Source organism: Nannospalax galili, unplaced genomic scaffold (genome assembly GCF_000622305.1).
Source record: "Nannospalax galili isolate Female #2095 unplaced genomic scaffold, S.galili_v1.0 scaffold1436, whole genome shotgun sequence".
Classification (NCBI taxonomy): domain Eukaryota; kingdom Metazoa; phylum Chordata; class Mammalia; order Rodentia; family Spalacidae; genus Nannospalax; species Nannospalax galili.
Genome location: NW_008338997.1, coordinates 711,752 through 731,325, shown reverse-complemented (window position 1 = coordinate 731,325; position 19,574 = coordinate 711,752). Strand labels below are relative to the sequence as shown.

The window sequence follows — 19,574 nt, the reverse complement described above, 5'->3', positions numbered from 1 at the left end:
ATTGTGGGGGAGTTCTTGAACCTGTGTAGCAGTCACATCCAAGTGAGTTATCCATTAAACCCCTGGTTTGGGTCTCGCCACTCAAAGGCAAAGATGGGTTGACTTTCCTTTGCCAAGGTCAGGCTAAAGAAGGCGTCCTTGAGATCTAGAACAGTATAGACTCTTCTCCCCGGAGACAGTGAGCTCAGCAGGGTATACAGATTGGGGACTGTAAGGTGGATATCCTCTACCCTCTTGTTAACTTCTCTCAAATCCTGCACTGGGTGGAAATCATTAGTCCCCGGTTTCTTGACAGGTAACAGAGGGGTGTTCCATGGAGATTGGCATGGAACCAGAATACCAAACTCCCTAAGGAGGTTTATATGTTTGATAATTTCTGCCCCAGCTTCGAGAGTCATTGGGTACTGTTTTACAGGCTGAGCATTAGTTTTTAAAGTCACCATTATTGGTGGCTGTTGGATGGCCTTCCCTGGGGGGTTAGTTTCCGCCCAGACTCCAGGGATTGCTGCCTGGAGGTCCTTGAGGACAGCAGTCAGACTCTTTTGAGGGGGTGGGGCATGCACTCTCTATTCTTCTTCTAGTTGTAAGCCTAGGATATAGGCTGCATCTGGTACAGTCACATCAGGAGGTCCTCTCCCAGAGAAATGGATTTGAGCCTTCATTTTACTTAGCAAATCTCTACCCAATAAGGAATATGGGCATGCTGGGACCATCATAAAGGAGTGTGAAACTATCTTTTTACCTAAGTTTACTTCCCTTTTGGTAGTCCAAGGGTGCTGAGCAATTCCCATGGCTCCTTGCACCCAGGTGTGTTTATTGGTCAATTTTCCCATAGGCTCTTTTAAAACTGAATATTGTGCTCCAGTGTCAAGTAGGAAGTCGATGGCTCATCCCTCCACCTGCAGCATCACCCAGGGCTCGTGGTGGAGGTTCGCCAAGCCCAGGCCCCTTCAGTTTTCTAGGTTTGCCAACTCGAGGATCTTGGGCTTGGAGGGAGGCTGGGATCTCATCCTTTGAGGACATTCCCTAGCCCAGTGGCCCAGATGCTTACAGGATGCGCACTGCTCTCTTTTTAGGCAGGGCCGACCTTCCTGTGGGGGTTGTGGGGCTCGGGTTCCCTTTTTCATAGAGGGTCGGTCCCCCCATTTGGGATTCATTGCTCTTTCAGCCAACAATATCCTAGCCAGCCCTTTTGTTTGTCTTTCTTCAGGGGTTTCTCTGTTGTTAAATACCTTGTTCACCATTGCCATCAGCTCATAAATGTTTTTGCCCTCAAAAACTTCCAGTTTTTGAAGTTTTTGTTTTATGTCTGGAGCTGCCTGATTTACGAAAGCCATATTGATGGCTATCTGATTCTCTGGGGCCTCTGAATTTATGGGAGTATAAGTTCTGAAAGCCTCTAACAGGCGTACCAGATACGCTCCAGGAGATTCACCCCTTCCCTGCATCACCTGACTGACCTTAAACAAATTGGTGGGGCACCTAGCAGCTGCCCGGAAATCCCCCATAAGAATCTGGTGATAGACCTTTAGGTGTTCCCTACCTTCAGGGATATTATAGTCCCACCCCTCTGTTGGGCACGTGAGAGGGAAAGCAGCTGCAATCAAATCCTCATTCTCTGTCGGTCGCCCATCATTTCCAGGGACCGCATGTCTGCATTCCCGAAGGATGCGGTTCTGTTCTTTGGTGGTGAACAGGCTATTTAATAACTGTTGGCAATCATCCCAAGTGGGTTGGTGGGTAAAAAGAATGGTATCCAGGAAGGAAATTAGGGCCTAAGGCTTCTCTGTGAAGGAGGGAGTCTGTAACTTCCAATTATACAAGTCACTAGTAGAAAAGGGAAAGTAGACTACTGGGAAAATTCCATCCTCCCTTGGGGGTCCAATCTCGCTCAGGGGAAGAGCTTGCACAATTCTCCCCTGCCCCTTTGAGCAAGTGTGCATTGGGCTGGGCTTGGCCATGGGAGGTGCTGGCTCAGCCATGGGGGCTGAGGACAGAGACCAGGAAGGACTGGAAGAAGAGGAAGATGCTCGTGACCTGCATTCCCTAGGCCTATCCTGAGCACTCACTGGGGCCCCATAAGGTGGCGGGAGGAAATCTTCCTCTGGTGCCGAGGGAAGGACCTCAGGCCCCGATGGGTTTTTGATCTGAACTTCTTCAGGGGAAGCAAAGTGGCTGGCTCCTTAGGCCCTGATGGCAGGGGCAGCAGTAAGGGGTGCAGCCAGTCAGTGGGGGCAGCAACCAGGCATCACCAACCTAAGATGTATGGGATCTGGTCAGGGTGTCCCGGTTCCCCGAAGATAACTCCTTGAACCCTGTAGATGAGGGAGAGGTTAAAGGACTCTTCAGGTAGCCATTCGACTTCAAAGGAGGGCCGTTCGATGGTGCAGAGCAGAGGGTCTGGAGGCGGGTTGGATTGACACAAAGTCCAGACACATTCGAAGCTGCTCATTTGTAGTCCTGAAAATGACTAAGAACTAGATCAAGGGGAGCTGAAGATGATGAGACTTTCTGGCCCATCATGGGATAAGCTTCAAGAAAAAAGAATATAAGGAGAGGGATGAGAATGAGAAGTAGGATGGAAAGTCAATAGACAAGGCGGAGCTCCAAGCAGAGGGTGAGGACAGTACAAGATGGCAGTTCCCTAGAGGGAGAAATGAAAATCTCGCAGCGCACGGGGTCAGCCAAGAAGGCTGCCCCTGTTCCTTTCCCAAAAAGATTTGGCCAGCCCAGATTCCCCGTCAGACTGGGCCAAGACTCTGGGCCAGCCCCACCTGGATTCCATGTCAGATGGGAGCACGACTCCTCAACAGAAGAGGAGTCGGGGTGTCCCCCATTCTCCTCTAGCTCTGGGATCAATAGCGCATCCACCTGATCTCCATTGAGCCCCAGGATGTCCGGACTACCAAAAAGCAAGACAGAGACAGACAGATAGACAGACAGACAGACAGACAGACAGAGAGAGAGACAGAGACAGAGAGACAGACAGACAGACAGAGGCAGGCAGAACTTACCAAGGCTGGCTCCGGTGGCACGTCTGTGGGTCTGGGGGGGGGTCTCTATTCTCGAATCTCGGACGAGCCCCCACAATGTTAGGGTTCAAGAATCGAGAATAATTTCCCACAGATACCCAAAATGACTATACAAAAATTTAAGAATTTAAAGAGAAAAAAAAGACAACCAAATGGCGGCTAGCCAGGCACAGACTTCACAAGCCAAATATGGAGTCTGGCCCTGAACAATAGCAGGCAGGAGCTTTTATTGGGGCACTTCATAGAAACCTATGCACGCCAAGCATTTTTTAAAATAATTGGATGTCCCCATATCCTGTGCACGGGGAAAGTCTTGATTGATAGGGGCTGTCTTCAGGGCTGACTAGTATCTTTTAGAGTCAGAAGTTTTTGTTCATACCTTATAAGGCTTTTACATGTACACTATGCCTGAGCTTTTCTGGGCTTGTCTAAAGAAGCTAGCCAAAATGGAGTCAGAGCATTCTGGCTCTTCAGGGTCCTCTGCAAGAGTATTCAGTATTTTTGGGGTTTTTTGTCTTTTTCAGGCAGGGTCTCCCTGTAGCCCCAGCTGGCCTAGAACTCACTATATATACCAGGCTGGCCTCAAACTCACAGTCTGCCTCTGCCTCCCTGCTGGAATTAAGGCATGCACTACCACACCTCAGTGCATTCAGTGCTCTTAACCACTGAGCCATCTCTCCAGCCACCTGTCAAGAGTTTAACTATTTGGTATAAAGGACCAGAAGAACTTTCATATCCTGCAGGTTGGTGATCCAGGCAGTCAAATGGGCTGCTTACATCAGCTATGGTTATTCACGGAACACAGACCTGTGGCACTTGCTCCAAGTCCACAGAACTGTCTACAGAAGACAGCAGTAGTGGGTCTAAGACTTGTTTATCTTTGGCAATGCTTTCTCACAAAGTTCATTCTTCACTGATATCTATAAAATGTCAATTTTGGAAGAACCAACCTAAGAGACAATGGATGAGGGGAAATTTTTATCAAAACAAGACCTACAGTATAAGAAAAAAAATAGAAAAAAAACTATTTCTTGGGCTGGAGAGATGGTTCAGTAGTTAAAAGCATTGGCCCCTCTTGCAGAGAATCCAGATTTGGTTCCCAGAACTCACATGGTAGCTAACAACTGCCTGTAAGGCCAGCTCCAGGGGATCCAATGGCCTCTTCTGACCTCTGCAAGTATTGCATGCATGTGGTGCACTTACATACACACAGGCAAAACACTCAGACACATAAAACAAAATTTTTTTAAATTAAGCTGGGTGTGGTAGCACATGCCTTTAATCCCAGCACTCCAGGGGCAGAGCCAAGTGGATCTCTGTGAGTTCAAGGCCAGTGTGGTCTACATAGTGAGTTCCAGACCGCTGGGGCTACAGGGAGACCCAGTCTCAAAAAGATGAAAAAAAAAAATTTTTTTTTAATTGGGGTTGGAGAGATGGCACAACATTTAAGAGCACTGGCTTTTCTTGCAGAAGATCTAGGTTTGAATCCTAGCACCCACCCCACATGGTGGCTAACAATTATCTGTTACTCCAGTTCCAGGCCCTCTTCTGACCTCCATAGGCATTGCAAGACACAGGTGCATACATGCAGGCATTAACACTCATACACATAAAATACACAAAAATAACAAAATAGGGACTGGAGAGATGGCTCAGCAGTTAAGAACGCTAGCTGTTCTTGGAGAAGATCTGGGTTCGAATCCCAGCACCTACATGGCAGCTAAGAACTGTTGTAACAAGCAGTTAAGAACACTGGCTGTTCTTGGAGAAGATCTGAGTTCATATCCCAGCACCTACATGGCAGCTAACAACTGTTGTAACAAGCAATTAAGAACACTGGCTGTTCTTGCAGAAGACCTGAGTTCATATCCCAGCACCTACATGACAGCTAACAACTGTTGTAACAAGCAGTTAAGAACACTGGCTGTTCTTGGAGAAGACCTGAGTTCATGTCCCAGCACCTACATGACAGCTAACAACTGTTGTAACAAGCAGTTAAGAACACTGGCTGTTCTTGGAGAAGACCTGGGTTTGAATCCCAGCATCTACATGGCAGCTAACAACAGTTGTAACAAGCAGTTAAGAACACTGGCTGTTCTTGCAGAAGACCTGAGTTCATATCCCAGCACCTACATGACAGCTAACGACTGTCGTAACTCCAGTTTCAGGGGATCCAATGCCCTTTTCTGTCCTCCTTGGGCACTGAACAACACAGATGCACTTACATACATGCAAGGCAATACATGCATACACATAAAAAATACAAAAAATTAAAAATGTAAAAAATATTTTAAATATATAAAATATTTTTAAAAGAAATGGAAGAAATCATTAATACTTGAATACAAAGATATGATGGTTAATCTTTATTGACAACTTGATGGGACTATGCTGGTTAGTTTTAGTCAACAGTAGACTTGAACAACAGTATACAAGCATTAGACACAAACAACACACATAAAACACCCCCTTCTGACTGGTGTGGTAGCACATGGCTTTAATCCCAGATTCTGGAGGCAGAGGCAGGCTCTAGGGAGACCCTGTCACAAAAAAAAAAAAAAAAGTGGTGGCACACATGTGTAATCCCAGGTACTTAGCAAACAAGATGAATAGCTCAGGATCAGCCTGAGTAACTTATCAAGATCCTGCCTCAAAACTTTAAAAAAAAAAAAAAAAGGGAGGGGGCTGGAGAGATGGCTCAGAGGTTAAGAGCACCAGCTGCTCTTGCAGAGGACCCGGGTTTGATTCCCAGCACCCACATGGCAACTAACAACCATCTGTAACTCCAGTTCCAGGAGCTCTGACACCCTCTTCTGACTTCCTCAGGTACTGCATAACATGAGTGCACTTACACACATGCATGCAGTAATACTCATACTCATAAAATTAAAAATAAAAATTTTTTAAATTAAAAATAAAGAACCGAGGATATGATTTAGTGACAAAGCACTTGCCTAACATGTGATAGGCCATGGGTTCAATCTCCAGCACCACACACATATACATACACACACACACACACACACACACACACACACATTCATGATTTAAAATGATAAAAATAAATTTTTGAAAACAATTTTTTAGTTTTTATTTTATGTGCATGAGTATTTTGCTTGCCTGTATAACTGTACCATGTGCGTGTAATGCCTTTGGAGGCAAGAGGGCATCAGATCCCCTGGAACTGGAGTTATAGACAGTTGTAGGCGCCGTCTGGTACTGGAACCAAACCCAGGTCTCTGCAAGAGAAGCCAGTGCCCTTAACCGCTGAGCCAGCTCTCCAGTCCCTATGCATTTTTGTAAGTTGTATTTTTTCAGTAGTATATGCTTGAATGAAATGTCCTCTGAGGAACATGTCTTTAGCGCAATGCCAGGTCTGTGCTCCCTGAAAGAAAAGGCAGGTGCAGTTCAGGCTTTGCCTGCAAAGACTGAGCAAAAAGGCAAGGCTGGGACAGTCACCCTCAGAGTAGTAAGAGAAAGGCATTATCAACCTTTGGAAAAACTTTACATTTTCCGGCAAAGTTTATTTTCTAGTTTTTATTGTTATTTATTTTTGTTTGTTTGTGATAGGGTCTCCCTGTAGCCCCAGCAGGCCCGGAACTCCCTATGTAGACCAGGCTGGCCCTAGATCTCAGATAAGTTATATAAATTCAAGGACAGGAAGTACTGACAGAATATCTCTCTCTCTCTCTCTCTCTCTCTCTCTCTCTCTCTTTTTTTTTACACACACACACACACACACACACACACACACACACACGAATGCAAAGAAGAACGTCAATTCAATCCACACCATAGATGTCCTCCATATCCAGGAAAGATACCAACAGGAGACAACGATTTAAAACACTTTCCAGTATTTACTATTTGCTTTCCTCTCATAACACAGTAACAGAGCTGGTGTGGTGGTGTACACCTTTAGTCCCAGCATTCAGTCTACAGAGGAGTTCCAGGCTAGCCAGGACTACATAATGAGACCCTGTCTCAAAAAACAAACAAAATAGCACAGAGGGGTCTGGAAAGACGGCTCAAGTTCGGTTTCTAGCAGCACACCACCACCTCTAACTCCAATTCCAGGTGACCTACTCCTTTGGCGTCCTTGGGCACACACATTCATGTACACAGACTTATATACATACACATCATTAAAAATAATTTTTTTTGGTCTTTTTGAGACAGGGTCTCCATGTAGCCCAAGCTGACCTGGAACTTACTATGTAGACCAGGCTGGCCTTGAACTCGCAGAGATACCTGCCTCTGCCTTCCGAGCGCTGGGACTAAAGGCGTGTGCCACCACGCCCGGCTTAAAAATTATATATATATATATATATATATATATATATATATATATATATATATATATATATATATATATATATATATATATATATATATATATATATAATCATCTTGGGGCCAGTGAGATGGCTCAGCAAGTTAAGGGCACCTGTCACAAAGTCTGACAACCTGAGTTCGATCTCCAGAACCCACAGGGTGGAAAGGTCTCCCAACTCCAGCAAGTTATCCTCTGACCTGCACACACTTGTTGTGACAAGACTCCAACTCACCCACATAACAAATAAATAATAAATAAATGCAAAAAGAAAAAGTCACAAGTTAAATCTTGAAAAAGGAAAAGGAAATATAGACCACCTGTGTTAAAATAATAATGAAAGGTCTCTCTGGCAGGTGGAGGCAGGTGGATCTCTGTGAGCTTGTAGCCTGTCCGACCTATATAGTGAGACCGTATCGCGAACAAAATAATCTCTCTGGTTGAAATACACCACTGTTGACAAACAGCTAACACAACTCGTAGTCTACTGGAAGAGGGAGGGTGGCATTTGGGAATGCAGAGGAGCTTAGCAGAGACACAGGACCCTGCTGCCCCTACATTCGGAGAACTTGGAGGGAAACGGGTCCCGGGTGGGAGGGAAACGTGGACGGGCTGAGGACCCTGACACCGCAGCTCCTTGAGCAAACCGACCCCACAGCTGAGCCCAAGTTCCGGTGAAGGAACTAGACAGGACCCCGTAGGGCAGAGGGGGGCCGGCTGCAGATGACCGGACCCGGGCCGGGCCGGGCCGGGCGGGCGGAGCCAGCAACCAACGCCCACGCAGGAGCCGAAGCAGGGAGGCCGGCTTGCCATCACTGCGGGTGGGAATCGACTGGTTCCAACTGCCCCTCCCTGTCTCCGGCTCACTTACCATTCCCAGCTTCTCCCCCAAGACCCCGTGGCTGCAACGTTGCAGGAGGCCCCTCCAGCCCTTGGCGGCAAAGACCGGGCACAGGCGCTGAATCCCACCTGCCCTCTGTCGCAGCGGCGCAAAGCCCTGCCCCGCCCACCGTTTCCGCTGGCGTCTCCGATTGGCTAGCTCACATGGACACGCCCCCTGTGTCCCACAGACAGCTGAGCCTGGGGCCTGGAGTCTGTCTCCTGCAGGGGATTTTTGTTTTTTGGTTTTGTTTTTTTGCTTTTTAACCGGAGTTTATTCTGCAACCCTGGACTGGTCATTGATTGGTGTCTGCTCCTTCTGAATGTTTCTGGATAAAGTAAGAGGCTTTTTGAACAAAGCAAGGGGCCACGTTAAAGTAAAATGAAATAAATAGGGCCCGGCAGATGGCTCAGCAGGTAAAGAAAGGCAGTTGTGTCCGTCCTGGTGGCACAGCCTTTAATCTCAGTACTCAGGAGGCAGAGGCAAGCAGATCTCTGAAAATTCAAGGCTAACCTGGTCTACATAGAGAGTTCCAGGCCAGCCAGGGATACATGGTGAGACCCTGTCTCAAACATTATTTGGGTATTTTTGTTTGTTTTATGTGTGAGTGTCTTGTCTGCATGTATGTACATGCACTACATGTGTACAATGCTAGAAGCCAGAAGAGGGCATCAGATTCCCTGGAACTGGAGTCAGAGTGTTGTGAACTGTTATCTGGGTGCTAGGAGCCAAACCCAGGTCCTCTGCAAGAACAGTCAATGCTCTTAGCTGCTAAGCCAGCTCTCCAGCCTATATTTGTGTATTTTAAAGCAGAACACTTGTTGGCATGCTGGATTTGGTCTCCAATACTGGTGGAAGAAAAAAAATACTTTGGTTGTTTTAACTACTAATCTTTTATCTAACAACAGCTTTTCTTTCTGTTAACACTCTCTTTGCAGTGCAATCAGGCCACCTGACATTTATGTGGTTCTGGGCATCCAAACTCTGGTTCTCTTGTTATTTTTAAAAAAATATTTAAAATTTTATATACGTATGGGTGTTTTGCTTGCATATATGTCTGCACCACATGTGTGCATGGTGCCATAGAGGCCAGAAGAGGGTGTTGGAGCCCCTGAAACTGGAACTACAGCTGGTTGTGAACCCACATGTGGTGCTGGGAATGGAGCCTGGGTCTTCCACAAGAGCAGCCAGTGCTCTCAACTACTGAGCCATCTCTCTAGCCCCTATTTTACCACTTTTTGATTATGTGTATGTGAGTGGGTCTGTGTGTGGGTATGTGCATGTGAATGCAGGTGCCTCTAAAGACCAGAAGAGGGCATCAGATCCCCTGGAGCTGTAGTTATCTGCAGTTGCTCCAGTCCCCTCTCATTTTATTTATTTATTTATTTATTTATTTATTATCTATCTATCTATTTATTTATTTATTTAATTTATTTGTCTTTTTGAGACAGGGTCTCCCTGTAGCCCCAGCTCACTGGAACTCACTATGTAGACCAGACTGGCCTTGAACTCACAGAGATCCACCTGCCTCTGCCTCCTGAGTGCTGGGATTAAAGGTGTATACCACTGGTCAAAGTTATCTTTTTTTAATGACTATATTTTATGTCTACAGGTGTTTTGCCTGCATGTATGTATGTATGTATGTATGTATACTGGGGATACTAGAAGAGGCCAGAGCTGCCATGCGGGTGCTGGAAGTCAGACCCAGGTCTGCTACAAGAACTGCTTTTAACCACTGAGCCATCTCTCCAGCTCTTCAAAGTTGTCTTTTGATTTCCATACTAGAATCACGGCACATAGGCCTACACCCACAATAATGAACTGTAAATAGTCATTCCCATGGGCCTCTTACTGCCCTACCTGTCACAGTTTTATATTCCACCTGAGACCTTCCCCATAGCAGTCCTCATAATCTGTGTCACCTGGGCCCTAATTTGAGAAACCATCCATCTTTAATTTTTCTTTTAGACAGGATCTCACATAGCCCATGCTAGGGCAACTTGCTAAGTAGCTAAAGAGCACCATGACCTCCTGATCCTCCTGCCTCCACCTCCAAAGTGATAGGATTACAGGCCTGTCCCATGCCTAGCTTGAGAAGTCATCTTCTATATATCTTCTGGCTACCCATACACATATACACACACGAAAAAAATAAGGGTTCACTTTTTTATTCATAAGGTTTTTTCCCAGTGTGAGCCTTTTCATGCATTCCATATAAACGTTGACAGTTTATGGTTTCCTCACATTTCCAAAACAGGGTTCCTCTCCAGTGTAATTCTTTTCTGTACTTGAACTAGGATCTTTAAAGGTTTTCTCAGTTGCCTTATACTTTGTACGATTTTTTTCCCACTGTGAGTGATCACATGTCCTCAAATGACTGAACAAGGGGTCCAGGCATTCCCACACCTTAGTCATAGAAACTCATGAGCACTTTCATGCCTTAGAACTGCACTGGGAGAACCAAAGGCCTTTCCACAAAATTTACATTTATAAGGCCCATCACCAGTGTGCCTGATCATGTGTCCTTGAAGGCCTGAGTGAGAGACAAGACTTTCCCACATTCCTTACACTCACAGGGCTTCTCCCCAGTGTGCGTCCTTTCATGTTTTCAGACTGAAGTTGAACAAATGAAGGCTTTCCCACAGTATTTACATGGGAAAGGCTTCTCTCCTGTGTGGCTCCTTTCATGTTTCCTAAGTGCACTGGGAGAGTTAAAGACTTTTGCACATTCCTTGCATTTATAAGGTCCACCTCCAGTGTGCCTTATCATATGTCCTTGAAGGCCTGACAGAGAACAGAGGGCCTTCCCACACACCTTACATTGGTAGGGTTTCTTACCAGTGTGCATCCTTTGATGCCTCCGAACTGAGCCTACACAGCTGAAGGCTTTCCCACACTGTTCACACTGATATGGCTTCTCCCCAGAATGAATCCTTTCATGGATTCTAAGTGAACTGGGATACTGCAAACCTTTTCACCACACACTACATTTATGGGGTCCACCTCCAGCATGGGTTACCACATATCTCTAAGGCTGATAAAAGAAAGGAAGGCTTCCTCACGTTCCTGACACTCACCGGGTTTGTCTCCAGTGTGAGGCCTATCATAAATTTGTAGAGTAGTAGTAACTGAAGGTTTTCTCACATTGCTTATTCATAATCATGTACTTCCTGTCCATTGTGAGCACTGATGGGATTACTGGATGAATGAGGCATGAAGACTGTTCTACATACACAGCATTCACATGTTTTTACTCTGGTGAGACTTTTCTTGTTCAGATCACAGTCAAGAATCTGGCTGAAGATTTCTCCACAATGGCTACTTTCTTTGCTGTCACTGCATTTTTCTACAATATAGTTGCTGTTAAAAAAAAAAAAAAAATCAGAACACACTGTAAATGGCTTATTTACAAGTCCATACTTACTGATACACATCAATTTTATATTTATATTGGGGGGCAGTGGCTCAGTGGTTAAGATCCTGTACTGCTCTTGCAGAGATCACAAGTTTAGTTTCCAGCATCCAGGTCAGGAGGTTCACAACCACCTAAAACTCCAGCTTCAAGAGGATCTGATGCCTCCGGTCTCTGTGTGCACCTGTATTCGTGTGCACGTATACAAACACACACACATTATTAAAAAGTAAAAATAACTGGAAGTGGTGGCACAGGCCTTTAATCTCAGCACTTGGGAAGCAGTGGCAGGCAGATCTCTGTGAGATTGAGGCCAGCCTACAGGGAGACCTTGTCTCAAACAGCAAACAAAAGCAAATACAAAGGTTTTTAAATTTACATTCTACTGCTATCAGGGAGGGCATAAACTGTCTGCCTAGTCTGAATATAGAGACTGACCTGAGGATATCACTCAGTGGTGCAGCATTTCCCTAGCTAGCAAGTACGAGGCCCGAGGGCTCAATCCAGTACTACAAAATGAACAAAGAACATGTGAACAGACTGCTCTGCACAGGGGCTTAGCTGCATATATTAAATAAAACAGTAAAAAGTACCTCATATTAGCTTAACAGACAGCATGCTATTTCATAAATAGAACAGTGATAATTCATAATTATAGTCGTTAATAAATGTTTCCAATTCTGGAAACACTGAACATCTATCTCACGGGTATGTGCTTTTTAAATTACTTATTGTTTGTTTGGTTAGGTTTTTTTTTTTGGTCTTTTTTTTTGGAAACAGGATCTCCCTATAGCCCCAGCTGTCCTGGAACTCACTATGTAGACCAGGTTGGACCTGAACTCACAGAGATCCACCTGCCTCTGCCTCCCAAGTGCTGGGACTACAGGTGTGTGCCACCACACCCAGCTTTGAATATTTTTTATGAAAATATTTTTTTTGAAAACTTTGACTAAATAAATTTCATGCTAGGTATGGTAGCACTAGGGAAGTACAAGCAAGAGGACAAGAAGTTCAAGGTCATCTTTGTCTATAAAGAGAGTTGAAGGATAACCTAGGCTATGTGAGACCCTGTCTCAAAAAAAGGCAACAAGATGGATCAGTGTACTGGTAAAGGTATCTGCTGCTAAGCCTGAGGACTTAAGTTTGATCCCCTGCACCACATAATGCAAGGAGAATCAACTCTTGAAAGTTGTCCTCTGACTTCCATACACGAACCATGGTGCACAAGGGCCCACACACATACACACACACACACAAAAAAAAATTAAATGTGAAACAAATTTAGATAAATGAACCTGCAGGTGAGTGGGCTTTTTGTTGTTGTTGTTGTTGTCTTTTTTGTCTTTTTGAGACAGGGTCTCCCTGTAGCCCCAGCTGTCCTGGAACTCACTATGTAGACCAGGCTGGCCTTGAACTCACAGAGATCCGCCTGCCTCTGCCTCCCGAGTGCTGGGATTAAAGGCGTGCGCCACCACGCCCAGCGAGTGGGCTAATTTTTTAAATTTATGACAAATTAAAATTCTGTGTATTGAGCTGTGTGTGGATATGTGTATGTGTGCATGTGTGTACATGGGAGGCCAGAGGTCAATTTTGGGTGTCTTCTTCCATCACTCTGTCACCTTATCATCTGAGACAGTCTTTCACGTCTACACAGAACTCAACAACAAGCCTCAGGGATCTGCTTGTCTCTGCCTCCACAGAACTAGAATCACAAGGGCATGTCACAGCAGCTTCCTAGCTTTCCACGTGGGGTCTGGGGCTCAATCCCAGGTCCTCATACTTGTACAGCAAGCACTTTACCAACTGACCTGCCTCCCCAGGCCCTGAAAGTCTTTTGTGGGACATTCCTTTCTGTTTTCACTGAAAGTTACCTTAAGACTCTCCCCTGATTTCTGTGCCAATCTTCAATGTTCTGGTTCCATTTTTCTCCTATAATGCAAAAGGAAAAAAGTCAAATTATTAGAACTTAGAAAAAATGTATTAGATTCTAGGTTTGGGGCTGGAGAGATGGCTTACAGGTTGGTTAAGAGCATACTGCTCTTTTGGAGGACCTGAGTTCAATTCCCAGCACCCATTTCAGGCAGCTCACAACCAGCTGTAACTCCAGTTCCAGGGGATCTCTTCTGGCCACTTCGGGCACCCACACATAGACACACACACACACACACACAACCATTAAAAATAGAAAAGAAAGCCAGGCGTAGAAAAGAAAGCCAGGCGTGGTGGCGCACACCTTTAGTCCCAGCACTCAGGAGGCAGAGGCAGGCGGATCTCTGTGAGTTCAAGGCCAGCCTGGTCTACATAGTGAGTTCCAGGACAGCTGGGGCTACAGGGAGACCGTCTCAAAAAGACCAAAAAAAAAAAAAAAAAAAAAACAGGCTATGCAGGGGGCTCAGCAGTTAAGAGCACTGGCTAAGACCACTGGCTGCTCTTGTGGAGGACCCTGGTTCAAGTCCCAGGACCTACATGGTGCTCACAACCACTTGTAACTTCAGTTCCTGGGTATCTGACACCCTCTTCTAGCCTCTGTGGGCATTGCATAACATAAGTGCACTTATATGCAAGCAAAACATTCATACACATAAAATTTTAAAAATCAAAAGAATTTTAAAAAATAATAAGCCAGCCATGGTGGGGCATGACTTTAACCCCAGCACTCAGGAGACAGAGGCAAATAGAGCTCCAAGTTTGAAGCCAGCCTGCTCTACAGAGCTGATCTACAAAGCAAGTTCCAGACCAGCTGGAGCTACAGAGAGACCTTGTCTCAAAAATAAATAAATAAATAATAATAATAATAAATAAATCTATTCTAGATTCATGAATTGCTGCTTTTATTGCTCTTTATTTAACAAAGTATTGTTTTTTCATAGTTCAAATCCTGGATCAGCATTGATGACCAAAAGAACATGTGTTGTCTAATTGAGTAAGTAAAGAGAGGTTGCCATCCTTACCTAGAGAGGCCAAATTCATCAAGATTTCCCCCAACAACTTCTCTGTAAAGGTCCTTCTGGGAAGGATCCAGCAGAGCCCATTCCTCCTGGGTAAAGTTCATGGTCACATCCTCGAAGGTCACCAAGTCCTGAAACATACCAGACATGTTTCCAAGAAGGAGATACACATAGAACACCTAACATCTGCATTTAATCCATAAGACATTCACATCTGAGGCTGGAGATGGCTCAGTGGTTAAGAGAGCTAGCTATTCTTCCAGAGGAACCATTGAGTTCAGTTCCCAGCACTCACATCAGGCAACTTACAACTGCCAATAACTTCAGCTCCAGGGGATCTGATGCCCTCTTCTGGCCCCTGTGGGCACCTGCACACATAGGACATATACTCACATGCACATACACATAAACAAAAGCAAACCTTTTTCTTTTTTCTTTTTCTTTTTTTCTGTTCTTTTTGAGACAGGGTCTCCCTGTAGCCCCAGCTGGCCTGGAACTCACTATGTAGACCAGGCTGGCCTTGAACTCACAGAGATCCGCCTGCCTCTGCCTCTGCCTCCCGAGTACTGGGATTAAAGGCATGTGCCACCATGCACAGCATATTGTTATATTTTATTTTTATTTTTGTGTATGAATGTTTTTGCCTGCATGAATGTAAGTGCGCCCCAGCTGTCCCGGAACTCACTATGTAGACCAGGCTGGCCTTGAACTCACAGAGATCTCCCTACTTCTGCCTCGAGTGCTGGGATTAAAGGCATGTGCCACCACGCCCGGCCAACTTGCATTTTTTTAAACTGTGAAAATGTTCGCTGGTGTAAAGAATGTTCTCAAAAGTTTTCTAAAAGTTTACTTAAAGATTTAAAAGTTGTTAAGTTGTTGGTGTATAGACTTCTTACTGTAGGTTGACTCTGGAAATCAAATTGCCAGAGAAAGAAAACAGGAAAATAAGCAAACATTTTAGGACTGGAATGCAATTTGACACAAGCCTTTGTTTCAAAACTACCATCATCTGTTTCTTGCAAATATGATGGATATATAGAAGTACATATGTGACTTTACAAAGCTTCACTTTCTGGTTAAGTTACTATTCGTTATCAAATCAAAATAATCTCACTTTTTCCACAGCTCATCCAACACACTTTTTATGATGTCCGTGTATTTCGACAATGTATATATTTATTTTAGTGCCTTTTAGTATTTTGAATTCAATATTTTGCTAGTGGTTAAAGAAACTGTTCTCTTAAGGACGAAATATTTGCTTGTTAAAGGGATCAGTGGAATAATTTACACTTGTTACAAAATGGCTACATGTGGATGCATTTGTCATTTTTTATTTGGCCAAGTCATTCAGTTTAAGAATCAACAAATATTTATTAGATGCCTTTGCTTTAATCAATATTATTTTCATTTAGAACTCAGAAATGTAATATTTTTAGTACCAATCCAATGGTTGTGTTTATTTTTAAAATCATTCTCTGTGTCCTAGCATGAAGGCTTATTAATAGTGTTTACTCCCTTGTTCTTTTCTTTTTCAAAGAAAAAGTTGCTCCTCACACAACACACTCAGTTAGGAGCAGTTTATTCAGGACCTGGGTTCAATTCCCAGCACCCACCATGGTGACTACCATCCTTAACTCCCATTCGAGGGGACTGAATGCCCCCTTCTGACCTCCATGGGCATTGCACGACGATACATAAAATAAAAATCGTAAAGACCAAAAAACAAACAACCAAACCAAACCAAACCAAAAAAACAGGGGCTGATGAGACAGTTCTCAGCACTTGGGAGGCAGAGGCAGGTGAAGCTCTGTGAATCTGAGATCAACCTGGTGTACATAGCTAGTTCTAGACCAGCCAGGGCTACAGAGTAAGACCCTGTCTCACAAAAAAAAAAAAAAAAAAAAAAAAACAAGTGACGTATATATTCCCAGAACTCAGGAGGCTGAGGCAAGTGGATTGCCATGAGTTCCAGGAGCAAGAGCTCAGCGGGCAAGGCACTTGTTACCAAGCCTGACAACCTAAGTTCAGTCCCTAGGCCTCACACAGTGTTAGGAGAGAACCGACTCATGAAAGCTGTGCTGGCTTACACACATGTGTGCACATGCATGCATACACATACAATATATACCATAATAAAAAAATAAATACCTTAAAAAAACTCAAACTCAATGTGTGAAGCAGGAGGATTAGCACAATGAGATGGAGGCCAGCTTGAGGTACAGTGTAATACCCTATCTCTAAAAACAGTATCAAGGGCTGGAGAGATGGCTCAGCAGTTAACAGTCCTTACTGCTCCTGTAGAGATCTGGGTTCTAATCCCAGAACCCACATAGTGGCTCACAACTGCCTGTAACTGTAGTTCCAGGGGATCTGACACCCTTTTCTGGCCTCCAGGCACATGTCATACACTAACATACATGCCGGGAACTGAACCCAGGTCCTCTGCAAGAGAACCTAGTGCTCTTAATGGCAGAGCCATCTCTCCTTACTGATCTTTTTTCTACATGTATGGTAGTATAAGTGCATACATGTGCTCATCTGTAATGTGGGTACACAAGGAGGCCAGAGGTTGACAGGTGTCTTCTTTGTTTGGCATCCATCCTTAGTCCCAAAGAGAACATACTTGTCCAGGTTTCCAAATGGACTACCTTTTCAAGCTCTGCTGACAATAAAGACCTACATTTCTGGTCTCGTTTTTCCATTTTCCCAGTGGGAAAGTTCCCCTCTCAAGTTCACAGCACCAAGTGTCTTTTCTGTGTTTGTTTTTCCTTCTTTACTTTCTCCCTCCCTCCCTTCCTCCCTTCCTTTCATGTATTTACAAAAAGACTGGTCTTGGTTTATGTGCTAGGGATAGAATCCCAGGCTTCCTGTATGCTAGATAAGCATTCACCCAAGTTAGATACATCTCCAGATCCTTTTATCCCTTCCTTTCCTTCTCTCTCCAGACCAAGCCCACGCCCCCCGCTTTTTTTGAGACAGAGTCTCATTTAGCCCAGGCTGGTCTCAAATTCTTTTATTATTTATTTGGGGGTTTGTTTTTTTACTGTTTTTTTTTACTTTTTATTTTATGTGGCTGCATATAATAAATGCACCCATGTGTGCAATGCCTGTGGAGTCCAGAAGAGTACACTGGATCTCCTGGAACTGGAGTTATAAATGGTTGTTAGCCACCATGTAGGTGCTAGGAACTGAACCCTGGTCATCTGCAAGAGCAGCCAGTGCTCTTAATCGCGGAGTCACTTCTCCAGCCCTTATTTTGGTTTTTGAGACAGGGTCTCTCTGTAGCCCCAGCTGGCTTGGAACTCACTATATACACCAGGCTGGCCTCAGACTCACAAGATCCACCAGCTTCTGCATCCTGAGTGCTGGGGTTAATGGCATTCACGACCACCACCACCACCTCTACTATTTTGATTTTTTTATTAGCATATATTTATTGCACATAGTAATGAGTTTCTCTCAAATTAGTAATCCTACCTCAGCCTCCTCAGTGCTGGGATTACATCAGGAAGTTTATACACAGGGTCTCCCACTTGCACCCAGAGTTCTGGTCCTCACACTCACTTGGCAAGCACTTTACCCACTGAGTCATCTCTCCCAAGTGCTGGGATTAAGGGCATATGCCATTATACCTGGACACTTTGTTCTTTTGGGAGGCAGAGGCAGGTGGATTTCTGTGAGTTCGAGGCCAGCCTGGTCTACATAGTGAGTTCCAGGACAGCTGGGGCTACAGGGAGACCCTGTCTCAAAAAGACCAAAAAAAAAAAAAAAAAAAAAAAGAAAGAAAGCAGTAGAGACCTGCCTGCTGTGGTGGTGCACGCCTTTAACTCCAGCACTAGGGAGACAGAGACAGGCAAATCTCTAAGATTAAGGCCAGCTGGGGTTCCATAGAGAGTTCCAGGACAGACAGGGCTGCATAGTGAGGCCCTGTCTAAAAATTAATTAATTAATTAATTGATTGATTAATTAATAAGAGAACAAAGTACATATGACATCCACTCTGCTCAGATAAGCAGCCTGGCAGTAACCCCACCCCCAGTTCTCAAGGGAAAGCCACATACTGGTTAATCACATTCCTAAACTTGGGGTTCAGGCTTTGTAATCCTCTGTAATACCTGTATTTGAGAGCTATAATATAACCCCACTTGTAGGTCAGTCTCTGGTGATACAGGGCACCTATATAGCCACAGGAAATTATTCCTCTTTTGGCATACCAAGAACAGCCCCTCCCCCAAGCCTCGGCTCCCAAAATAAAGAAATGACAGATGGGTTCAGTTGCTTTAAAGAAATGAATTCCCAAATGTGCCACAATTTTCCAGGGCACATACATCTTGACCTTCACAGATTTTCCTGTTTACATCAAGACTCTGGGAGCTGGAGAGGCTGCTCAGAAATAAAGAGCACTGTTTCTCTTGTAGAGGATCCAGGTCCCATTCCCAGCACCCACATGGCAGCTCACTAGCCATAACTCTAGTTCCAGGGGATCCAATGCCCTCTTCTGGTCTCCTCATGCATTGCGTGCATGTGTATGCTTACATGCATGCCAACAAAACACTCATACACATAGAATAAAAAATAAATAGTCACAGGGGCTGGAAAGATGGCTCAGCAGTTAAGAACACTGGTTGTTTTTGCAGAAGACCCAGATTCGAATCCCAGCACCCACATGGCAGCTAACAACTGTCCGTAAACTCCAGTTCCAAGAAATCCAACAGCCTCTTCTGACCTCCTCAGGCATTGCACAACACAGGTGCACTTACCTACATGCAGGCAATGCATGTATACACATAAAATAAAAATAATAAAAAAATAAAATTTAAAAAAATAGCCAGGCGTGGTGGTGCACACCTTTAATCCCAGCACTTGGGAGGCAGAGGAAGGTGGATCTTTGTGAGTTCAAGGCCAGCCTGGTCTACATAGTGAGTTCCAGGACAGGTGGGGCTACAGGGAGACCCTGTCTCAAAAAGAC

At 44.7% G+C, this 19,574-nt stretch overlaps 2 protein-coding genes across 4 annotated transcripts in view; both read right to left on the bottom strand.

Annotated features, from left to right (window-relative positions):
• LOC103734589 (zinc finger protein 709-like) overlaps positions 1-8,354 on the bottom strand; it is a 28,612-nt gene extending 20,258 nt beyond the window's left edge. The window contains exon 1 of the mRNA XM_017798315.2: positions 8,237-8,354. Coding sequence (XP_017653804.1) covers positions 8,237-8,239 — 3 coding nt within the window. The 5' untranslated portion in view covers positions 8,240-8,354. The remainder of the gene's footprint in view (positions 1-8,236) is intronic.
• A 2,043-nt stretch (positions 8,355-10,397) lies between these two features.
• LOC103734588 (phosphatidylinositol N-acetylglucosaminyltransferase subunit Y) overlaps positions 10,398-19,574 on the bottom strand; it is a 31,346-nt gene continuing 22,169 nt past the window's right edge. For all 3 annotated transcript variants that reach the window (XR_607285.3, XR_607286.3, XR_607284.3), the window contains 3 exons: positions 14,609-14,736; positions 13,529-13,586; positions 10,398-11,605 (listed from right to left, as the gene is read on the bottom strand). The gene's annotated coding sequence lies outside the window, so the exon portion shown is untranslated. The remainder of the gene's footprint in view (positions 11,606-13,528; positions 13,587-14,608; positions 14,737-19,574) is intronic.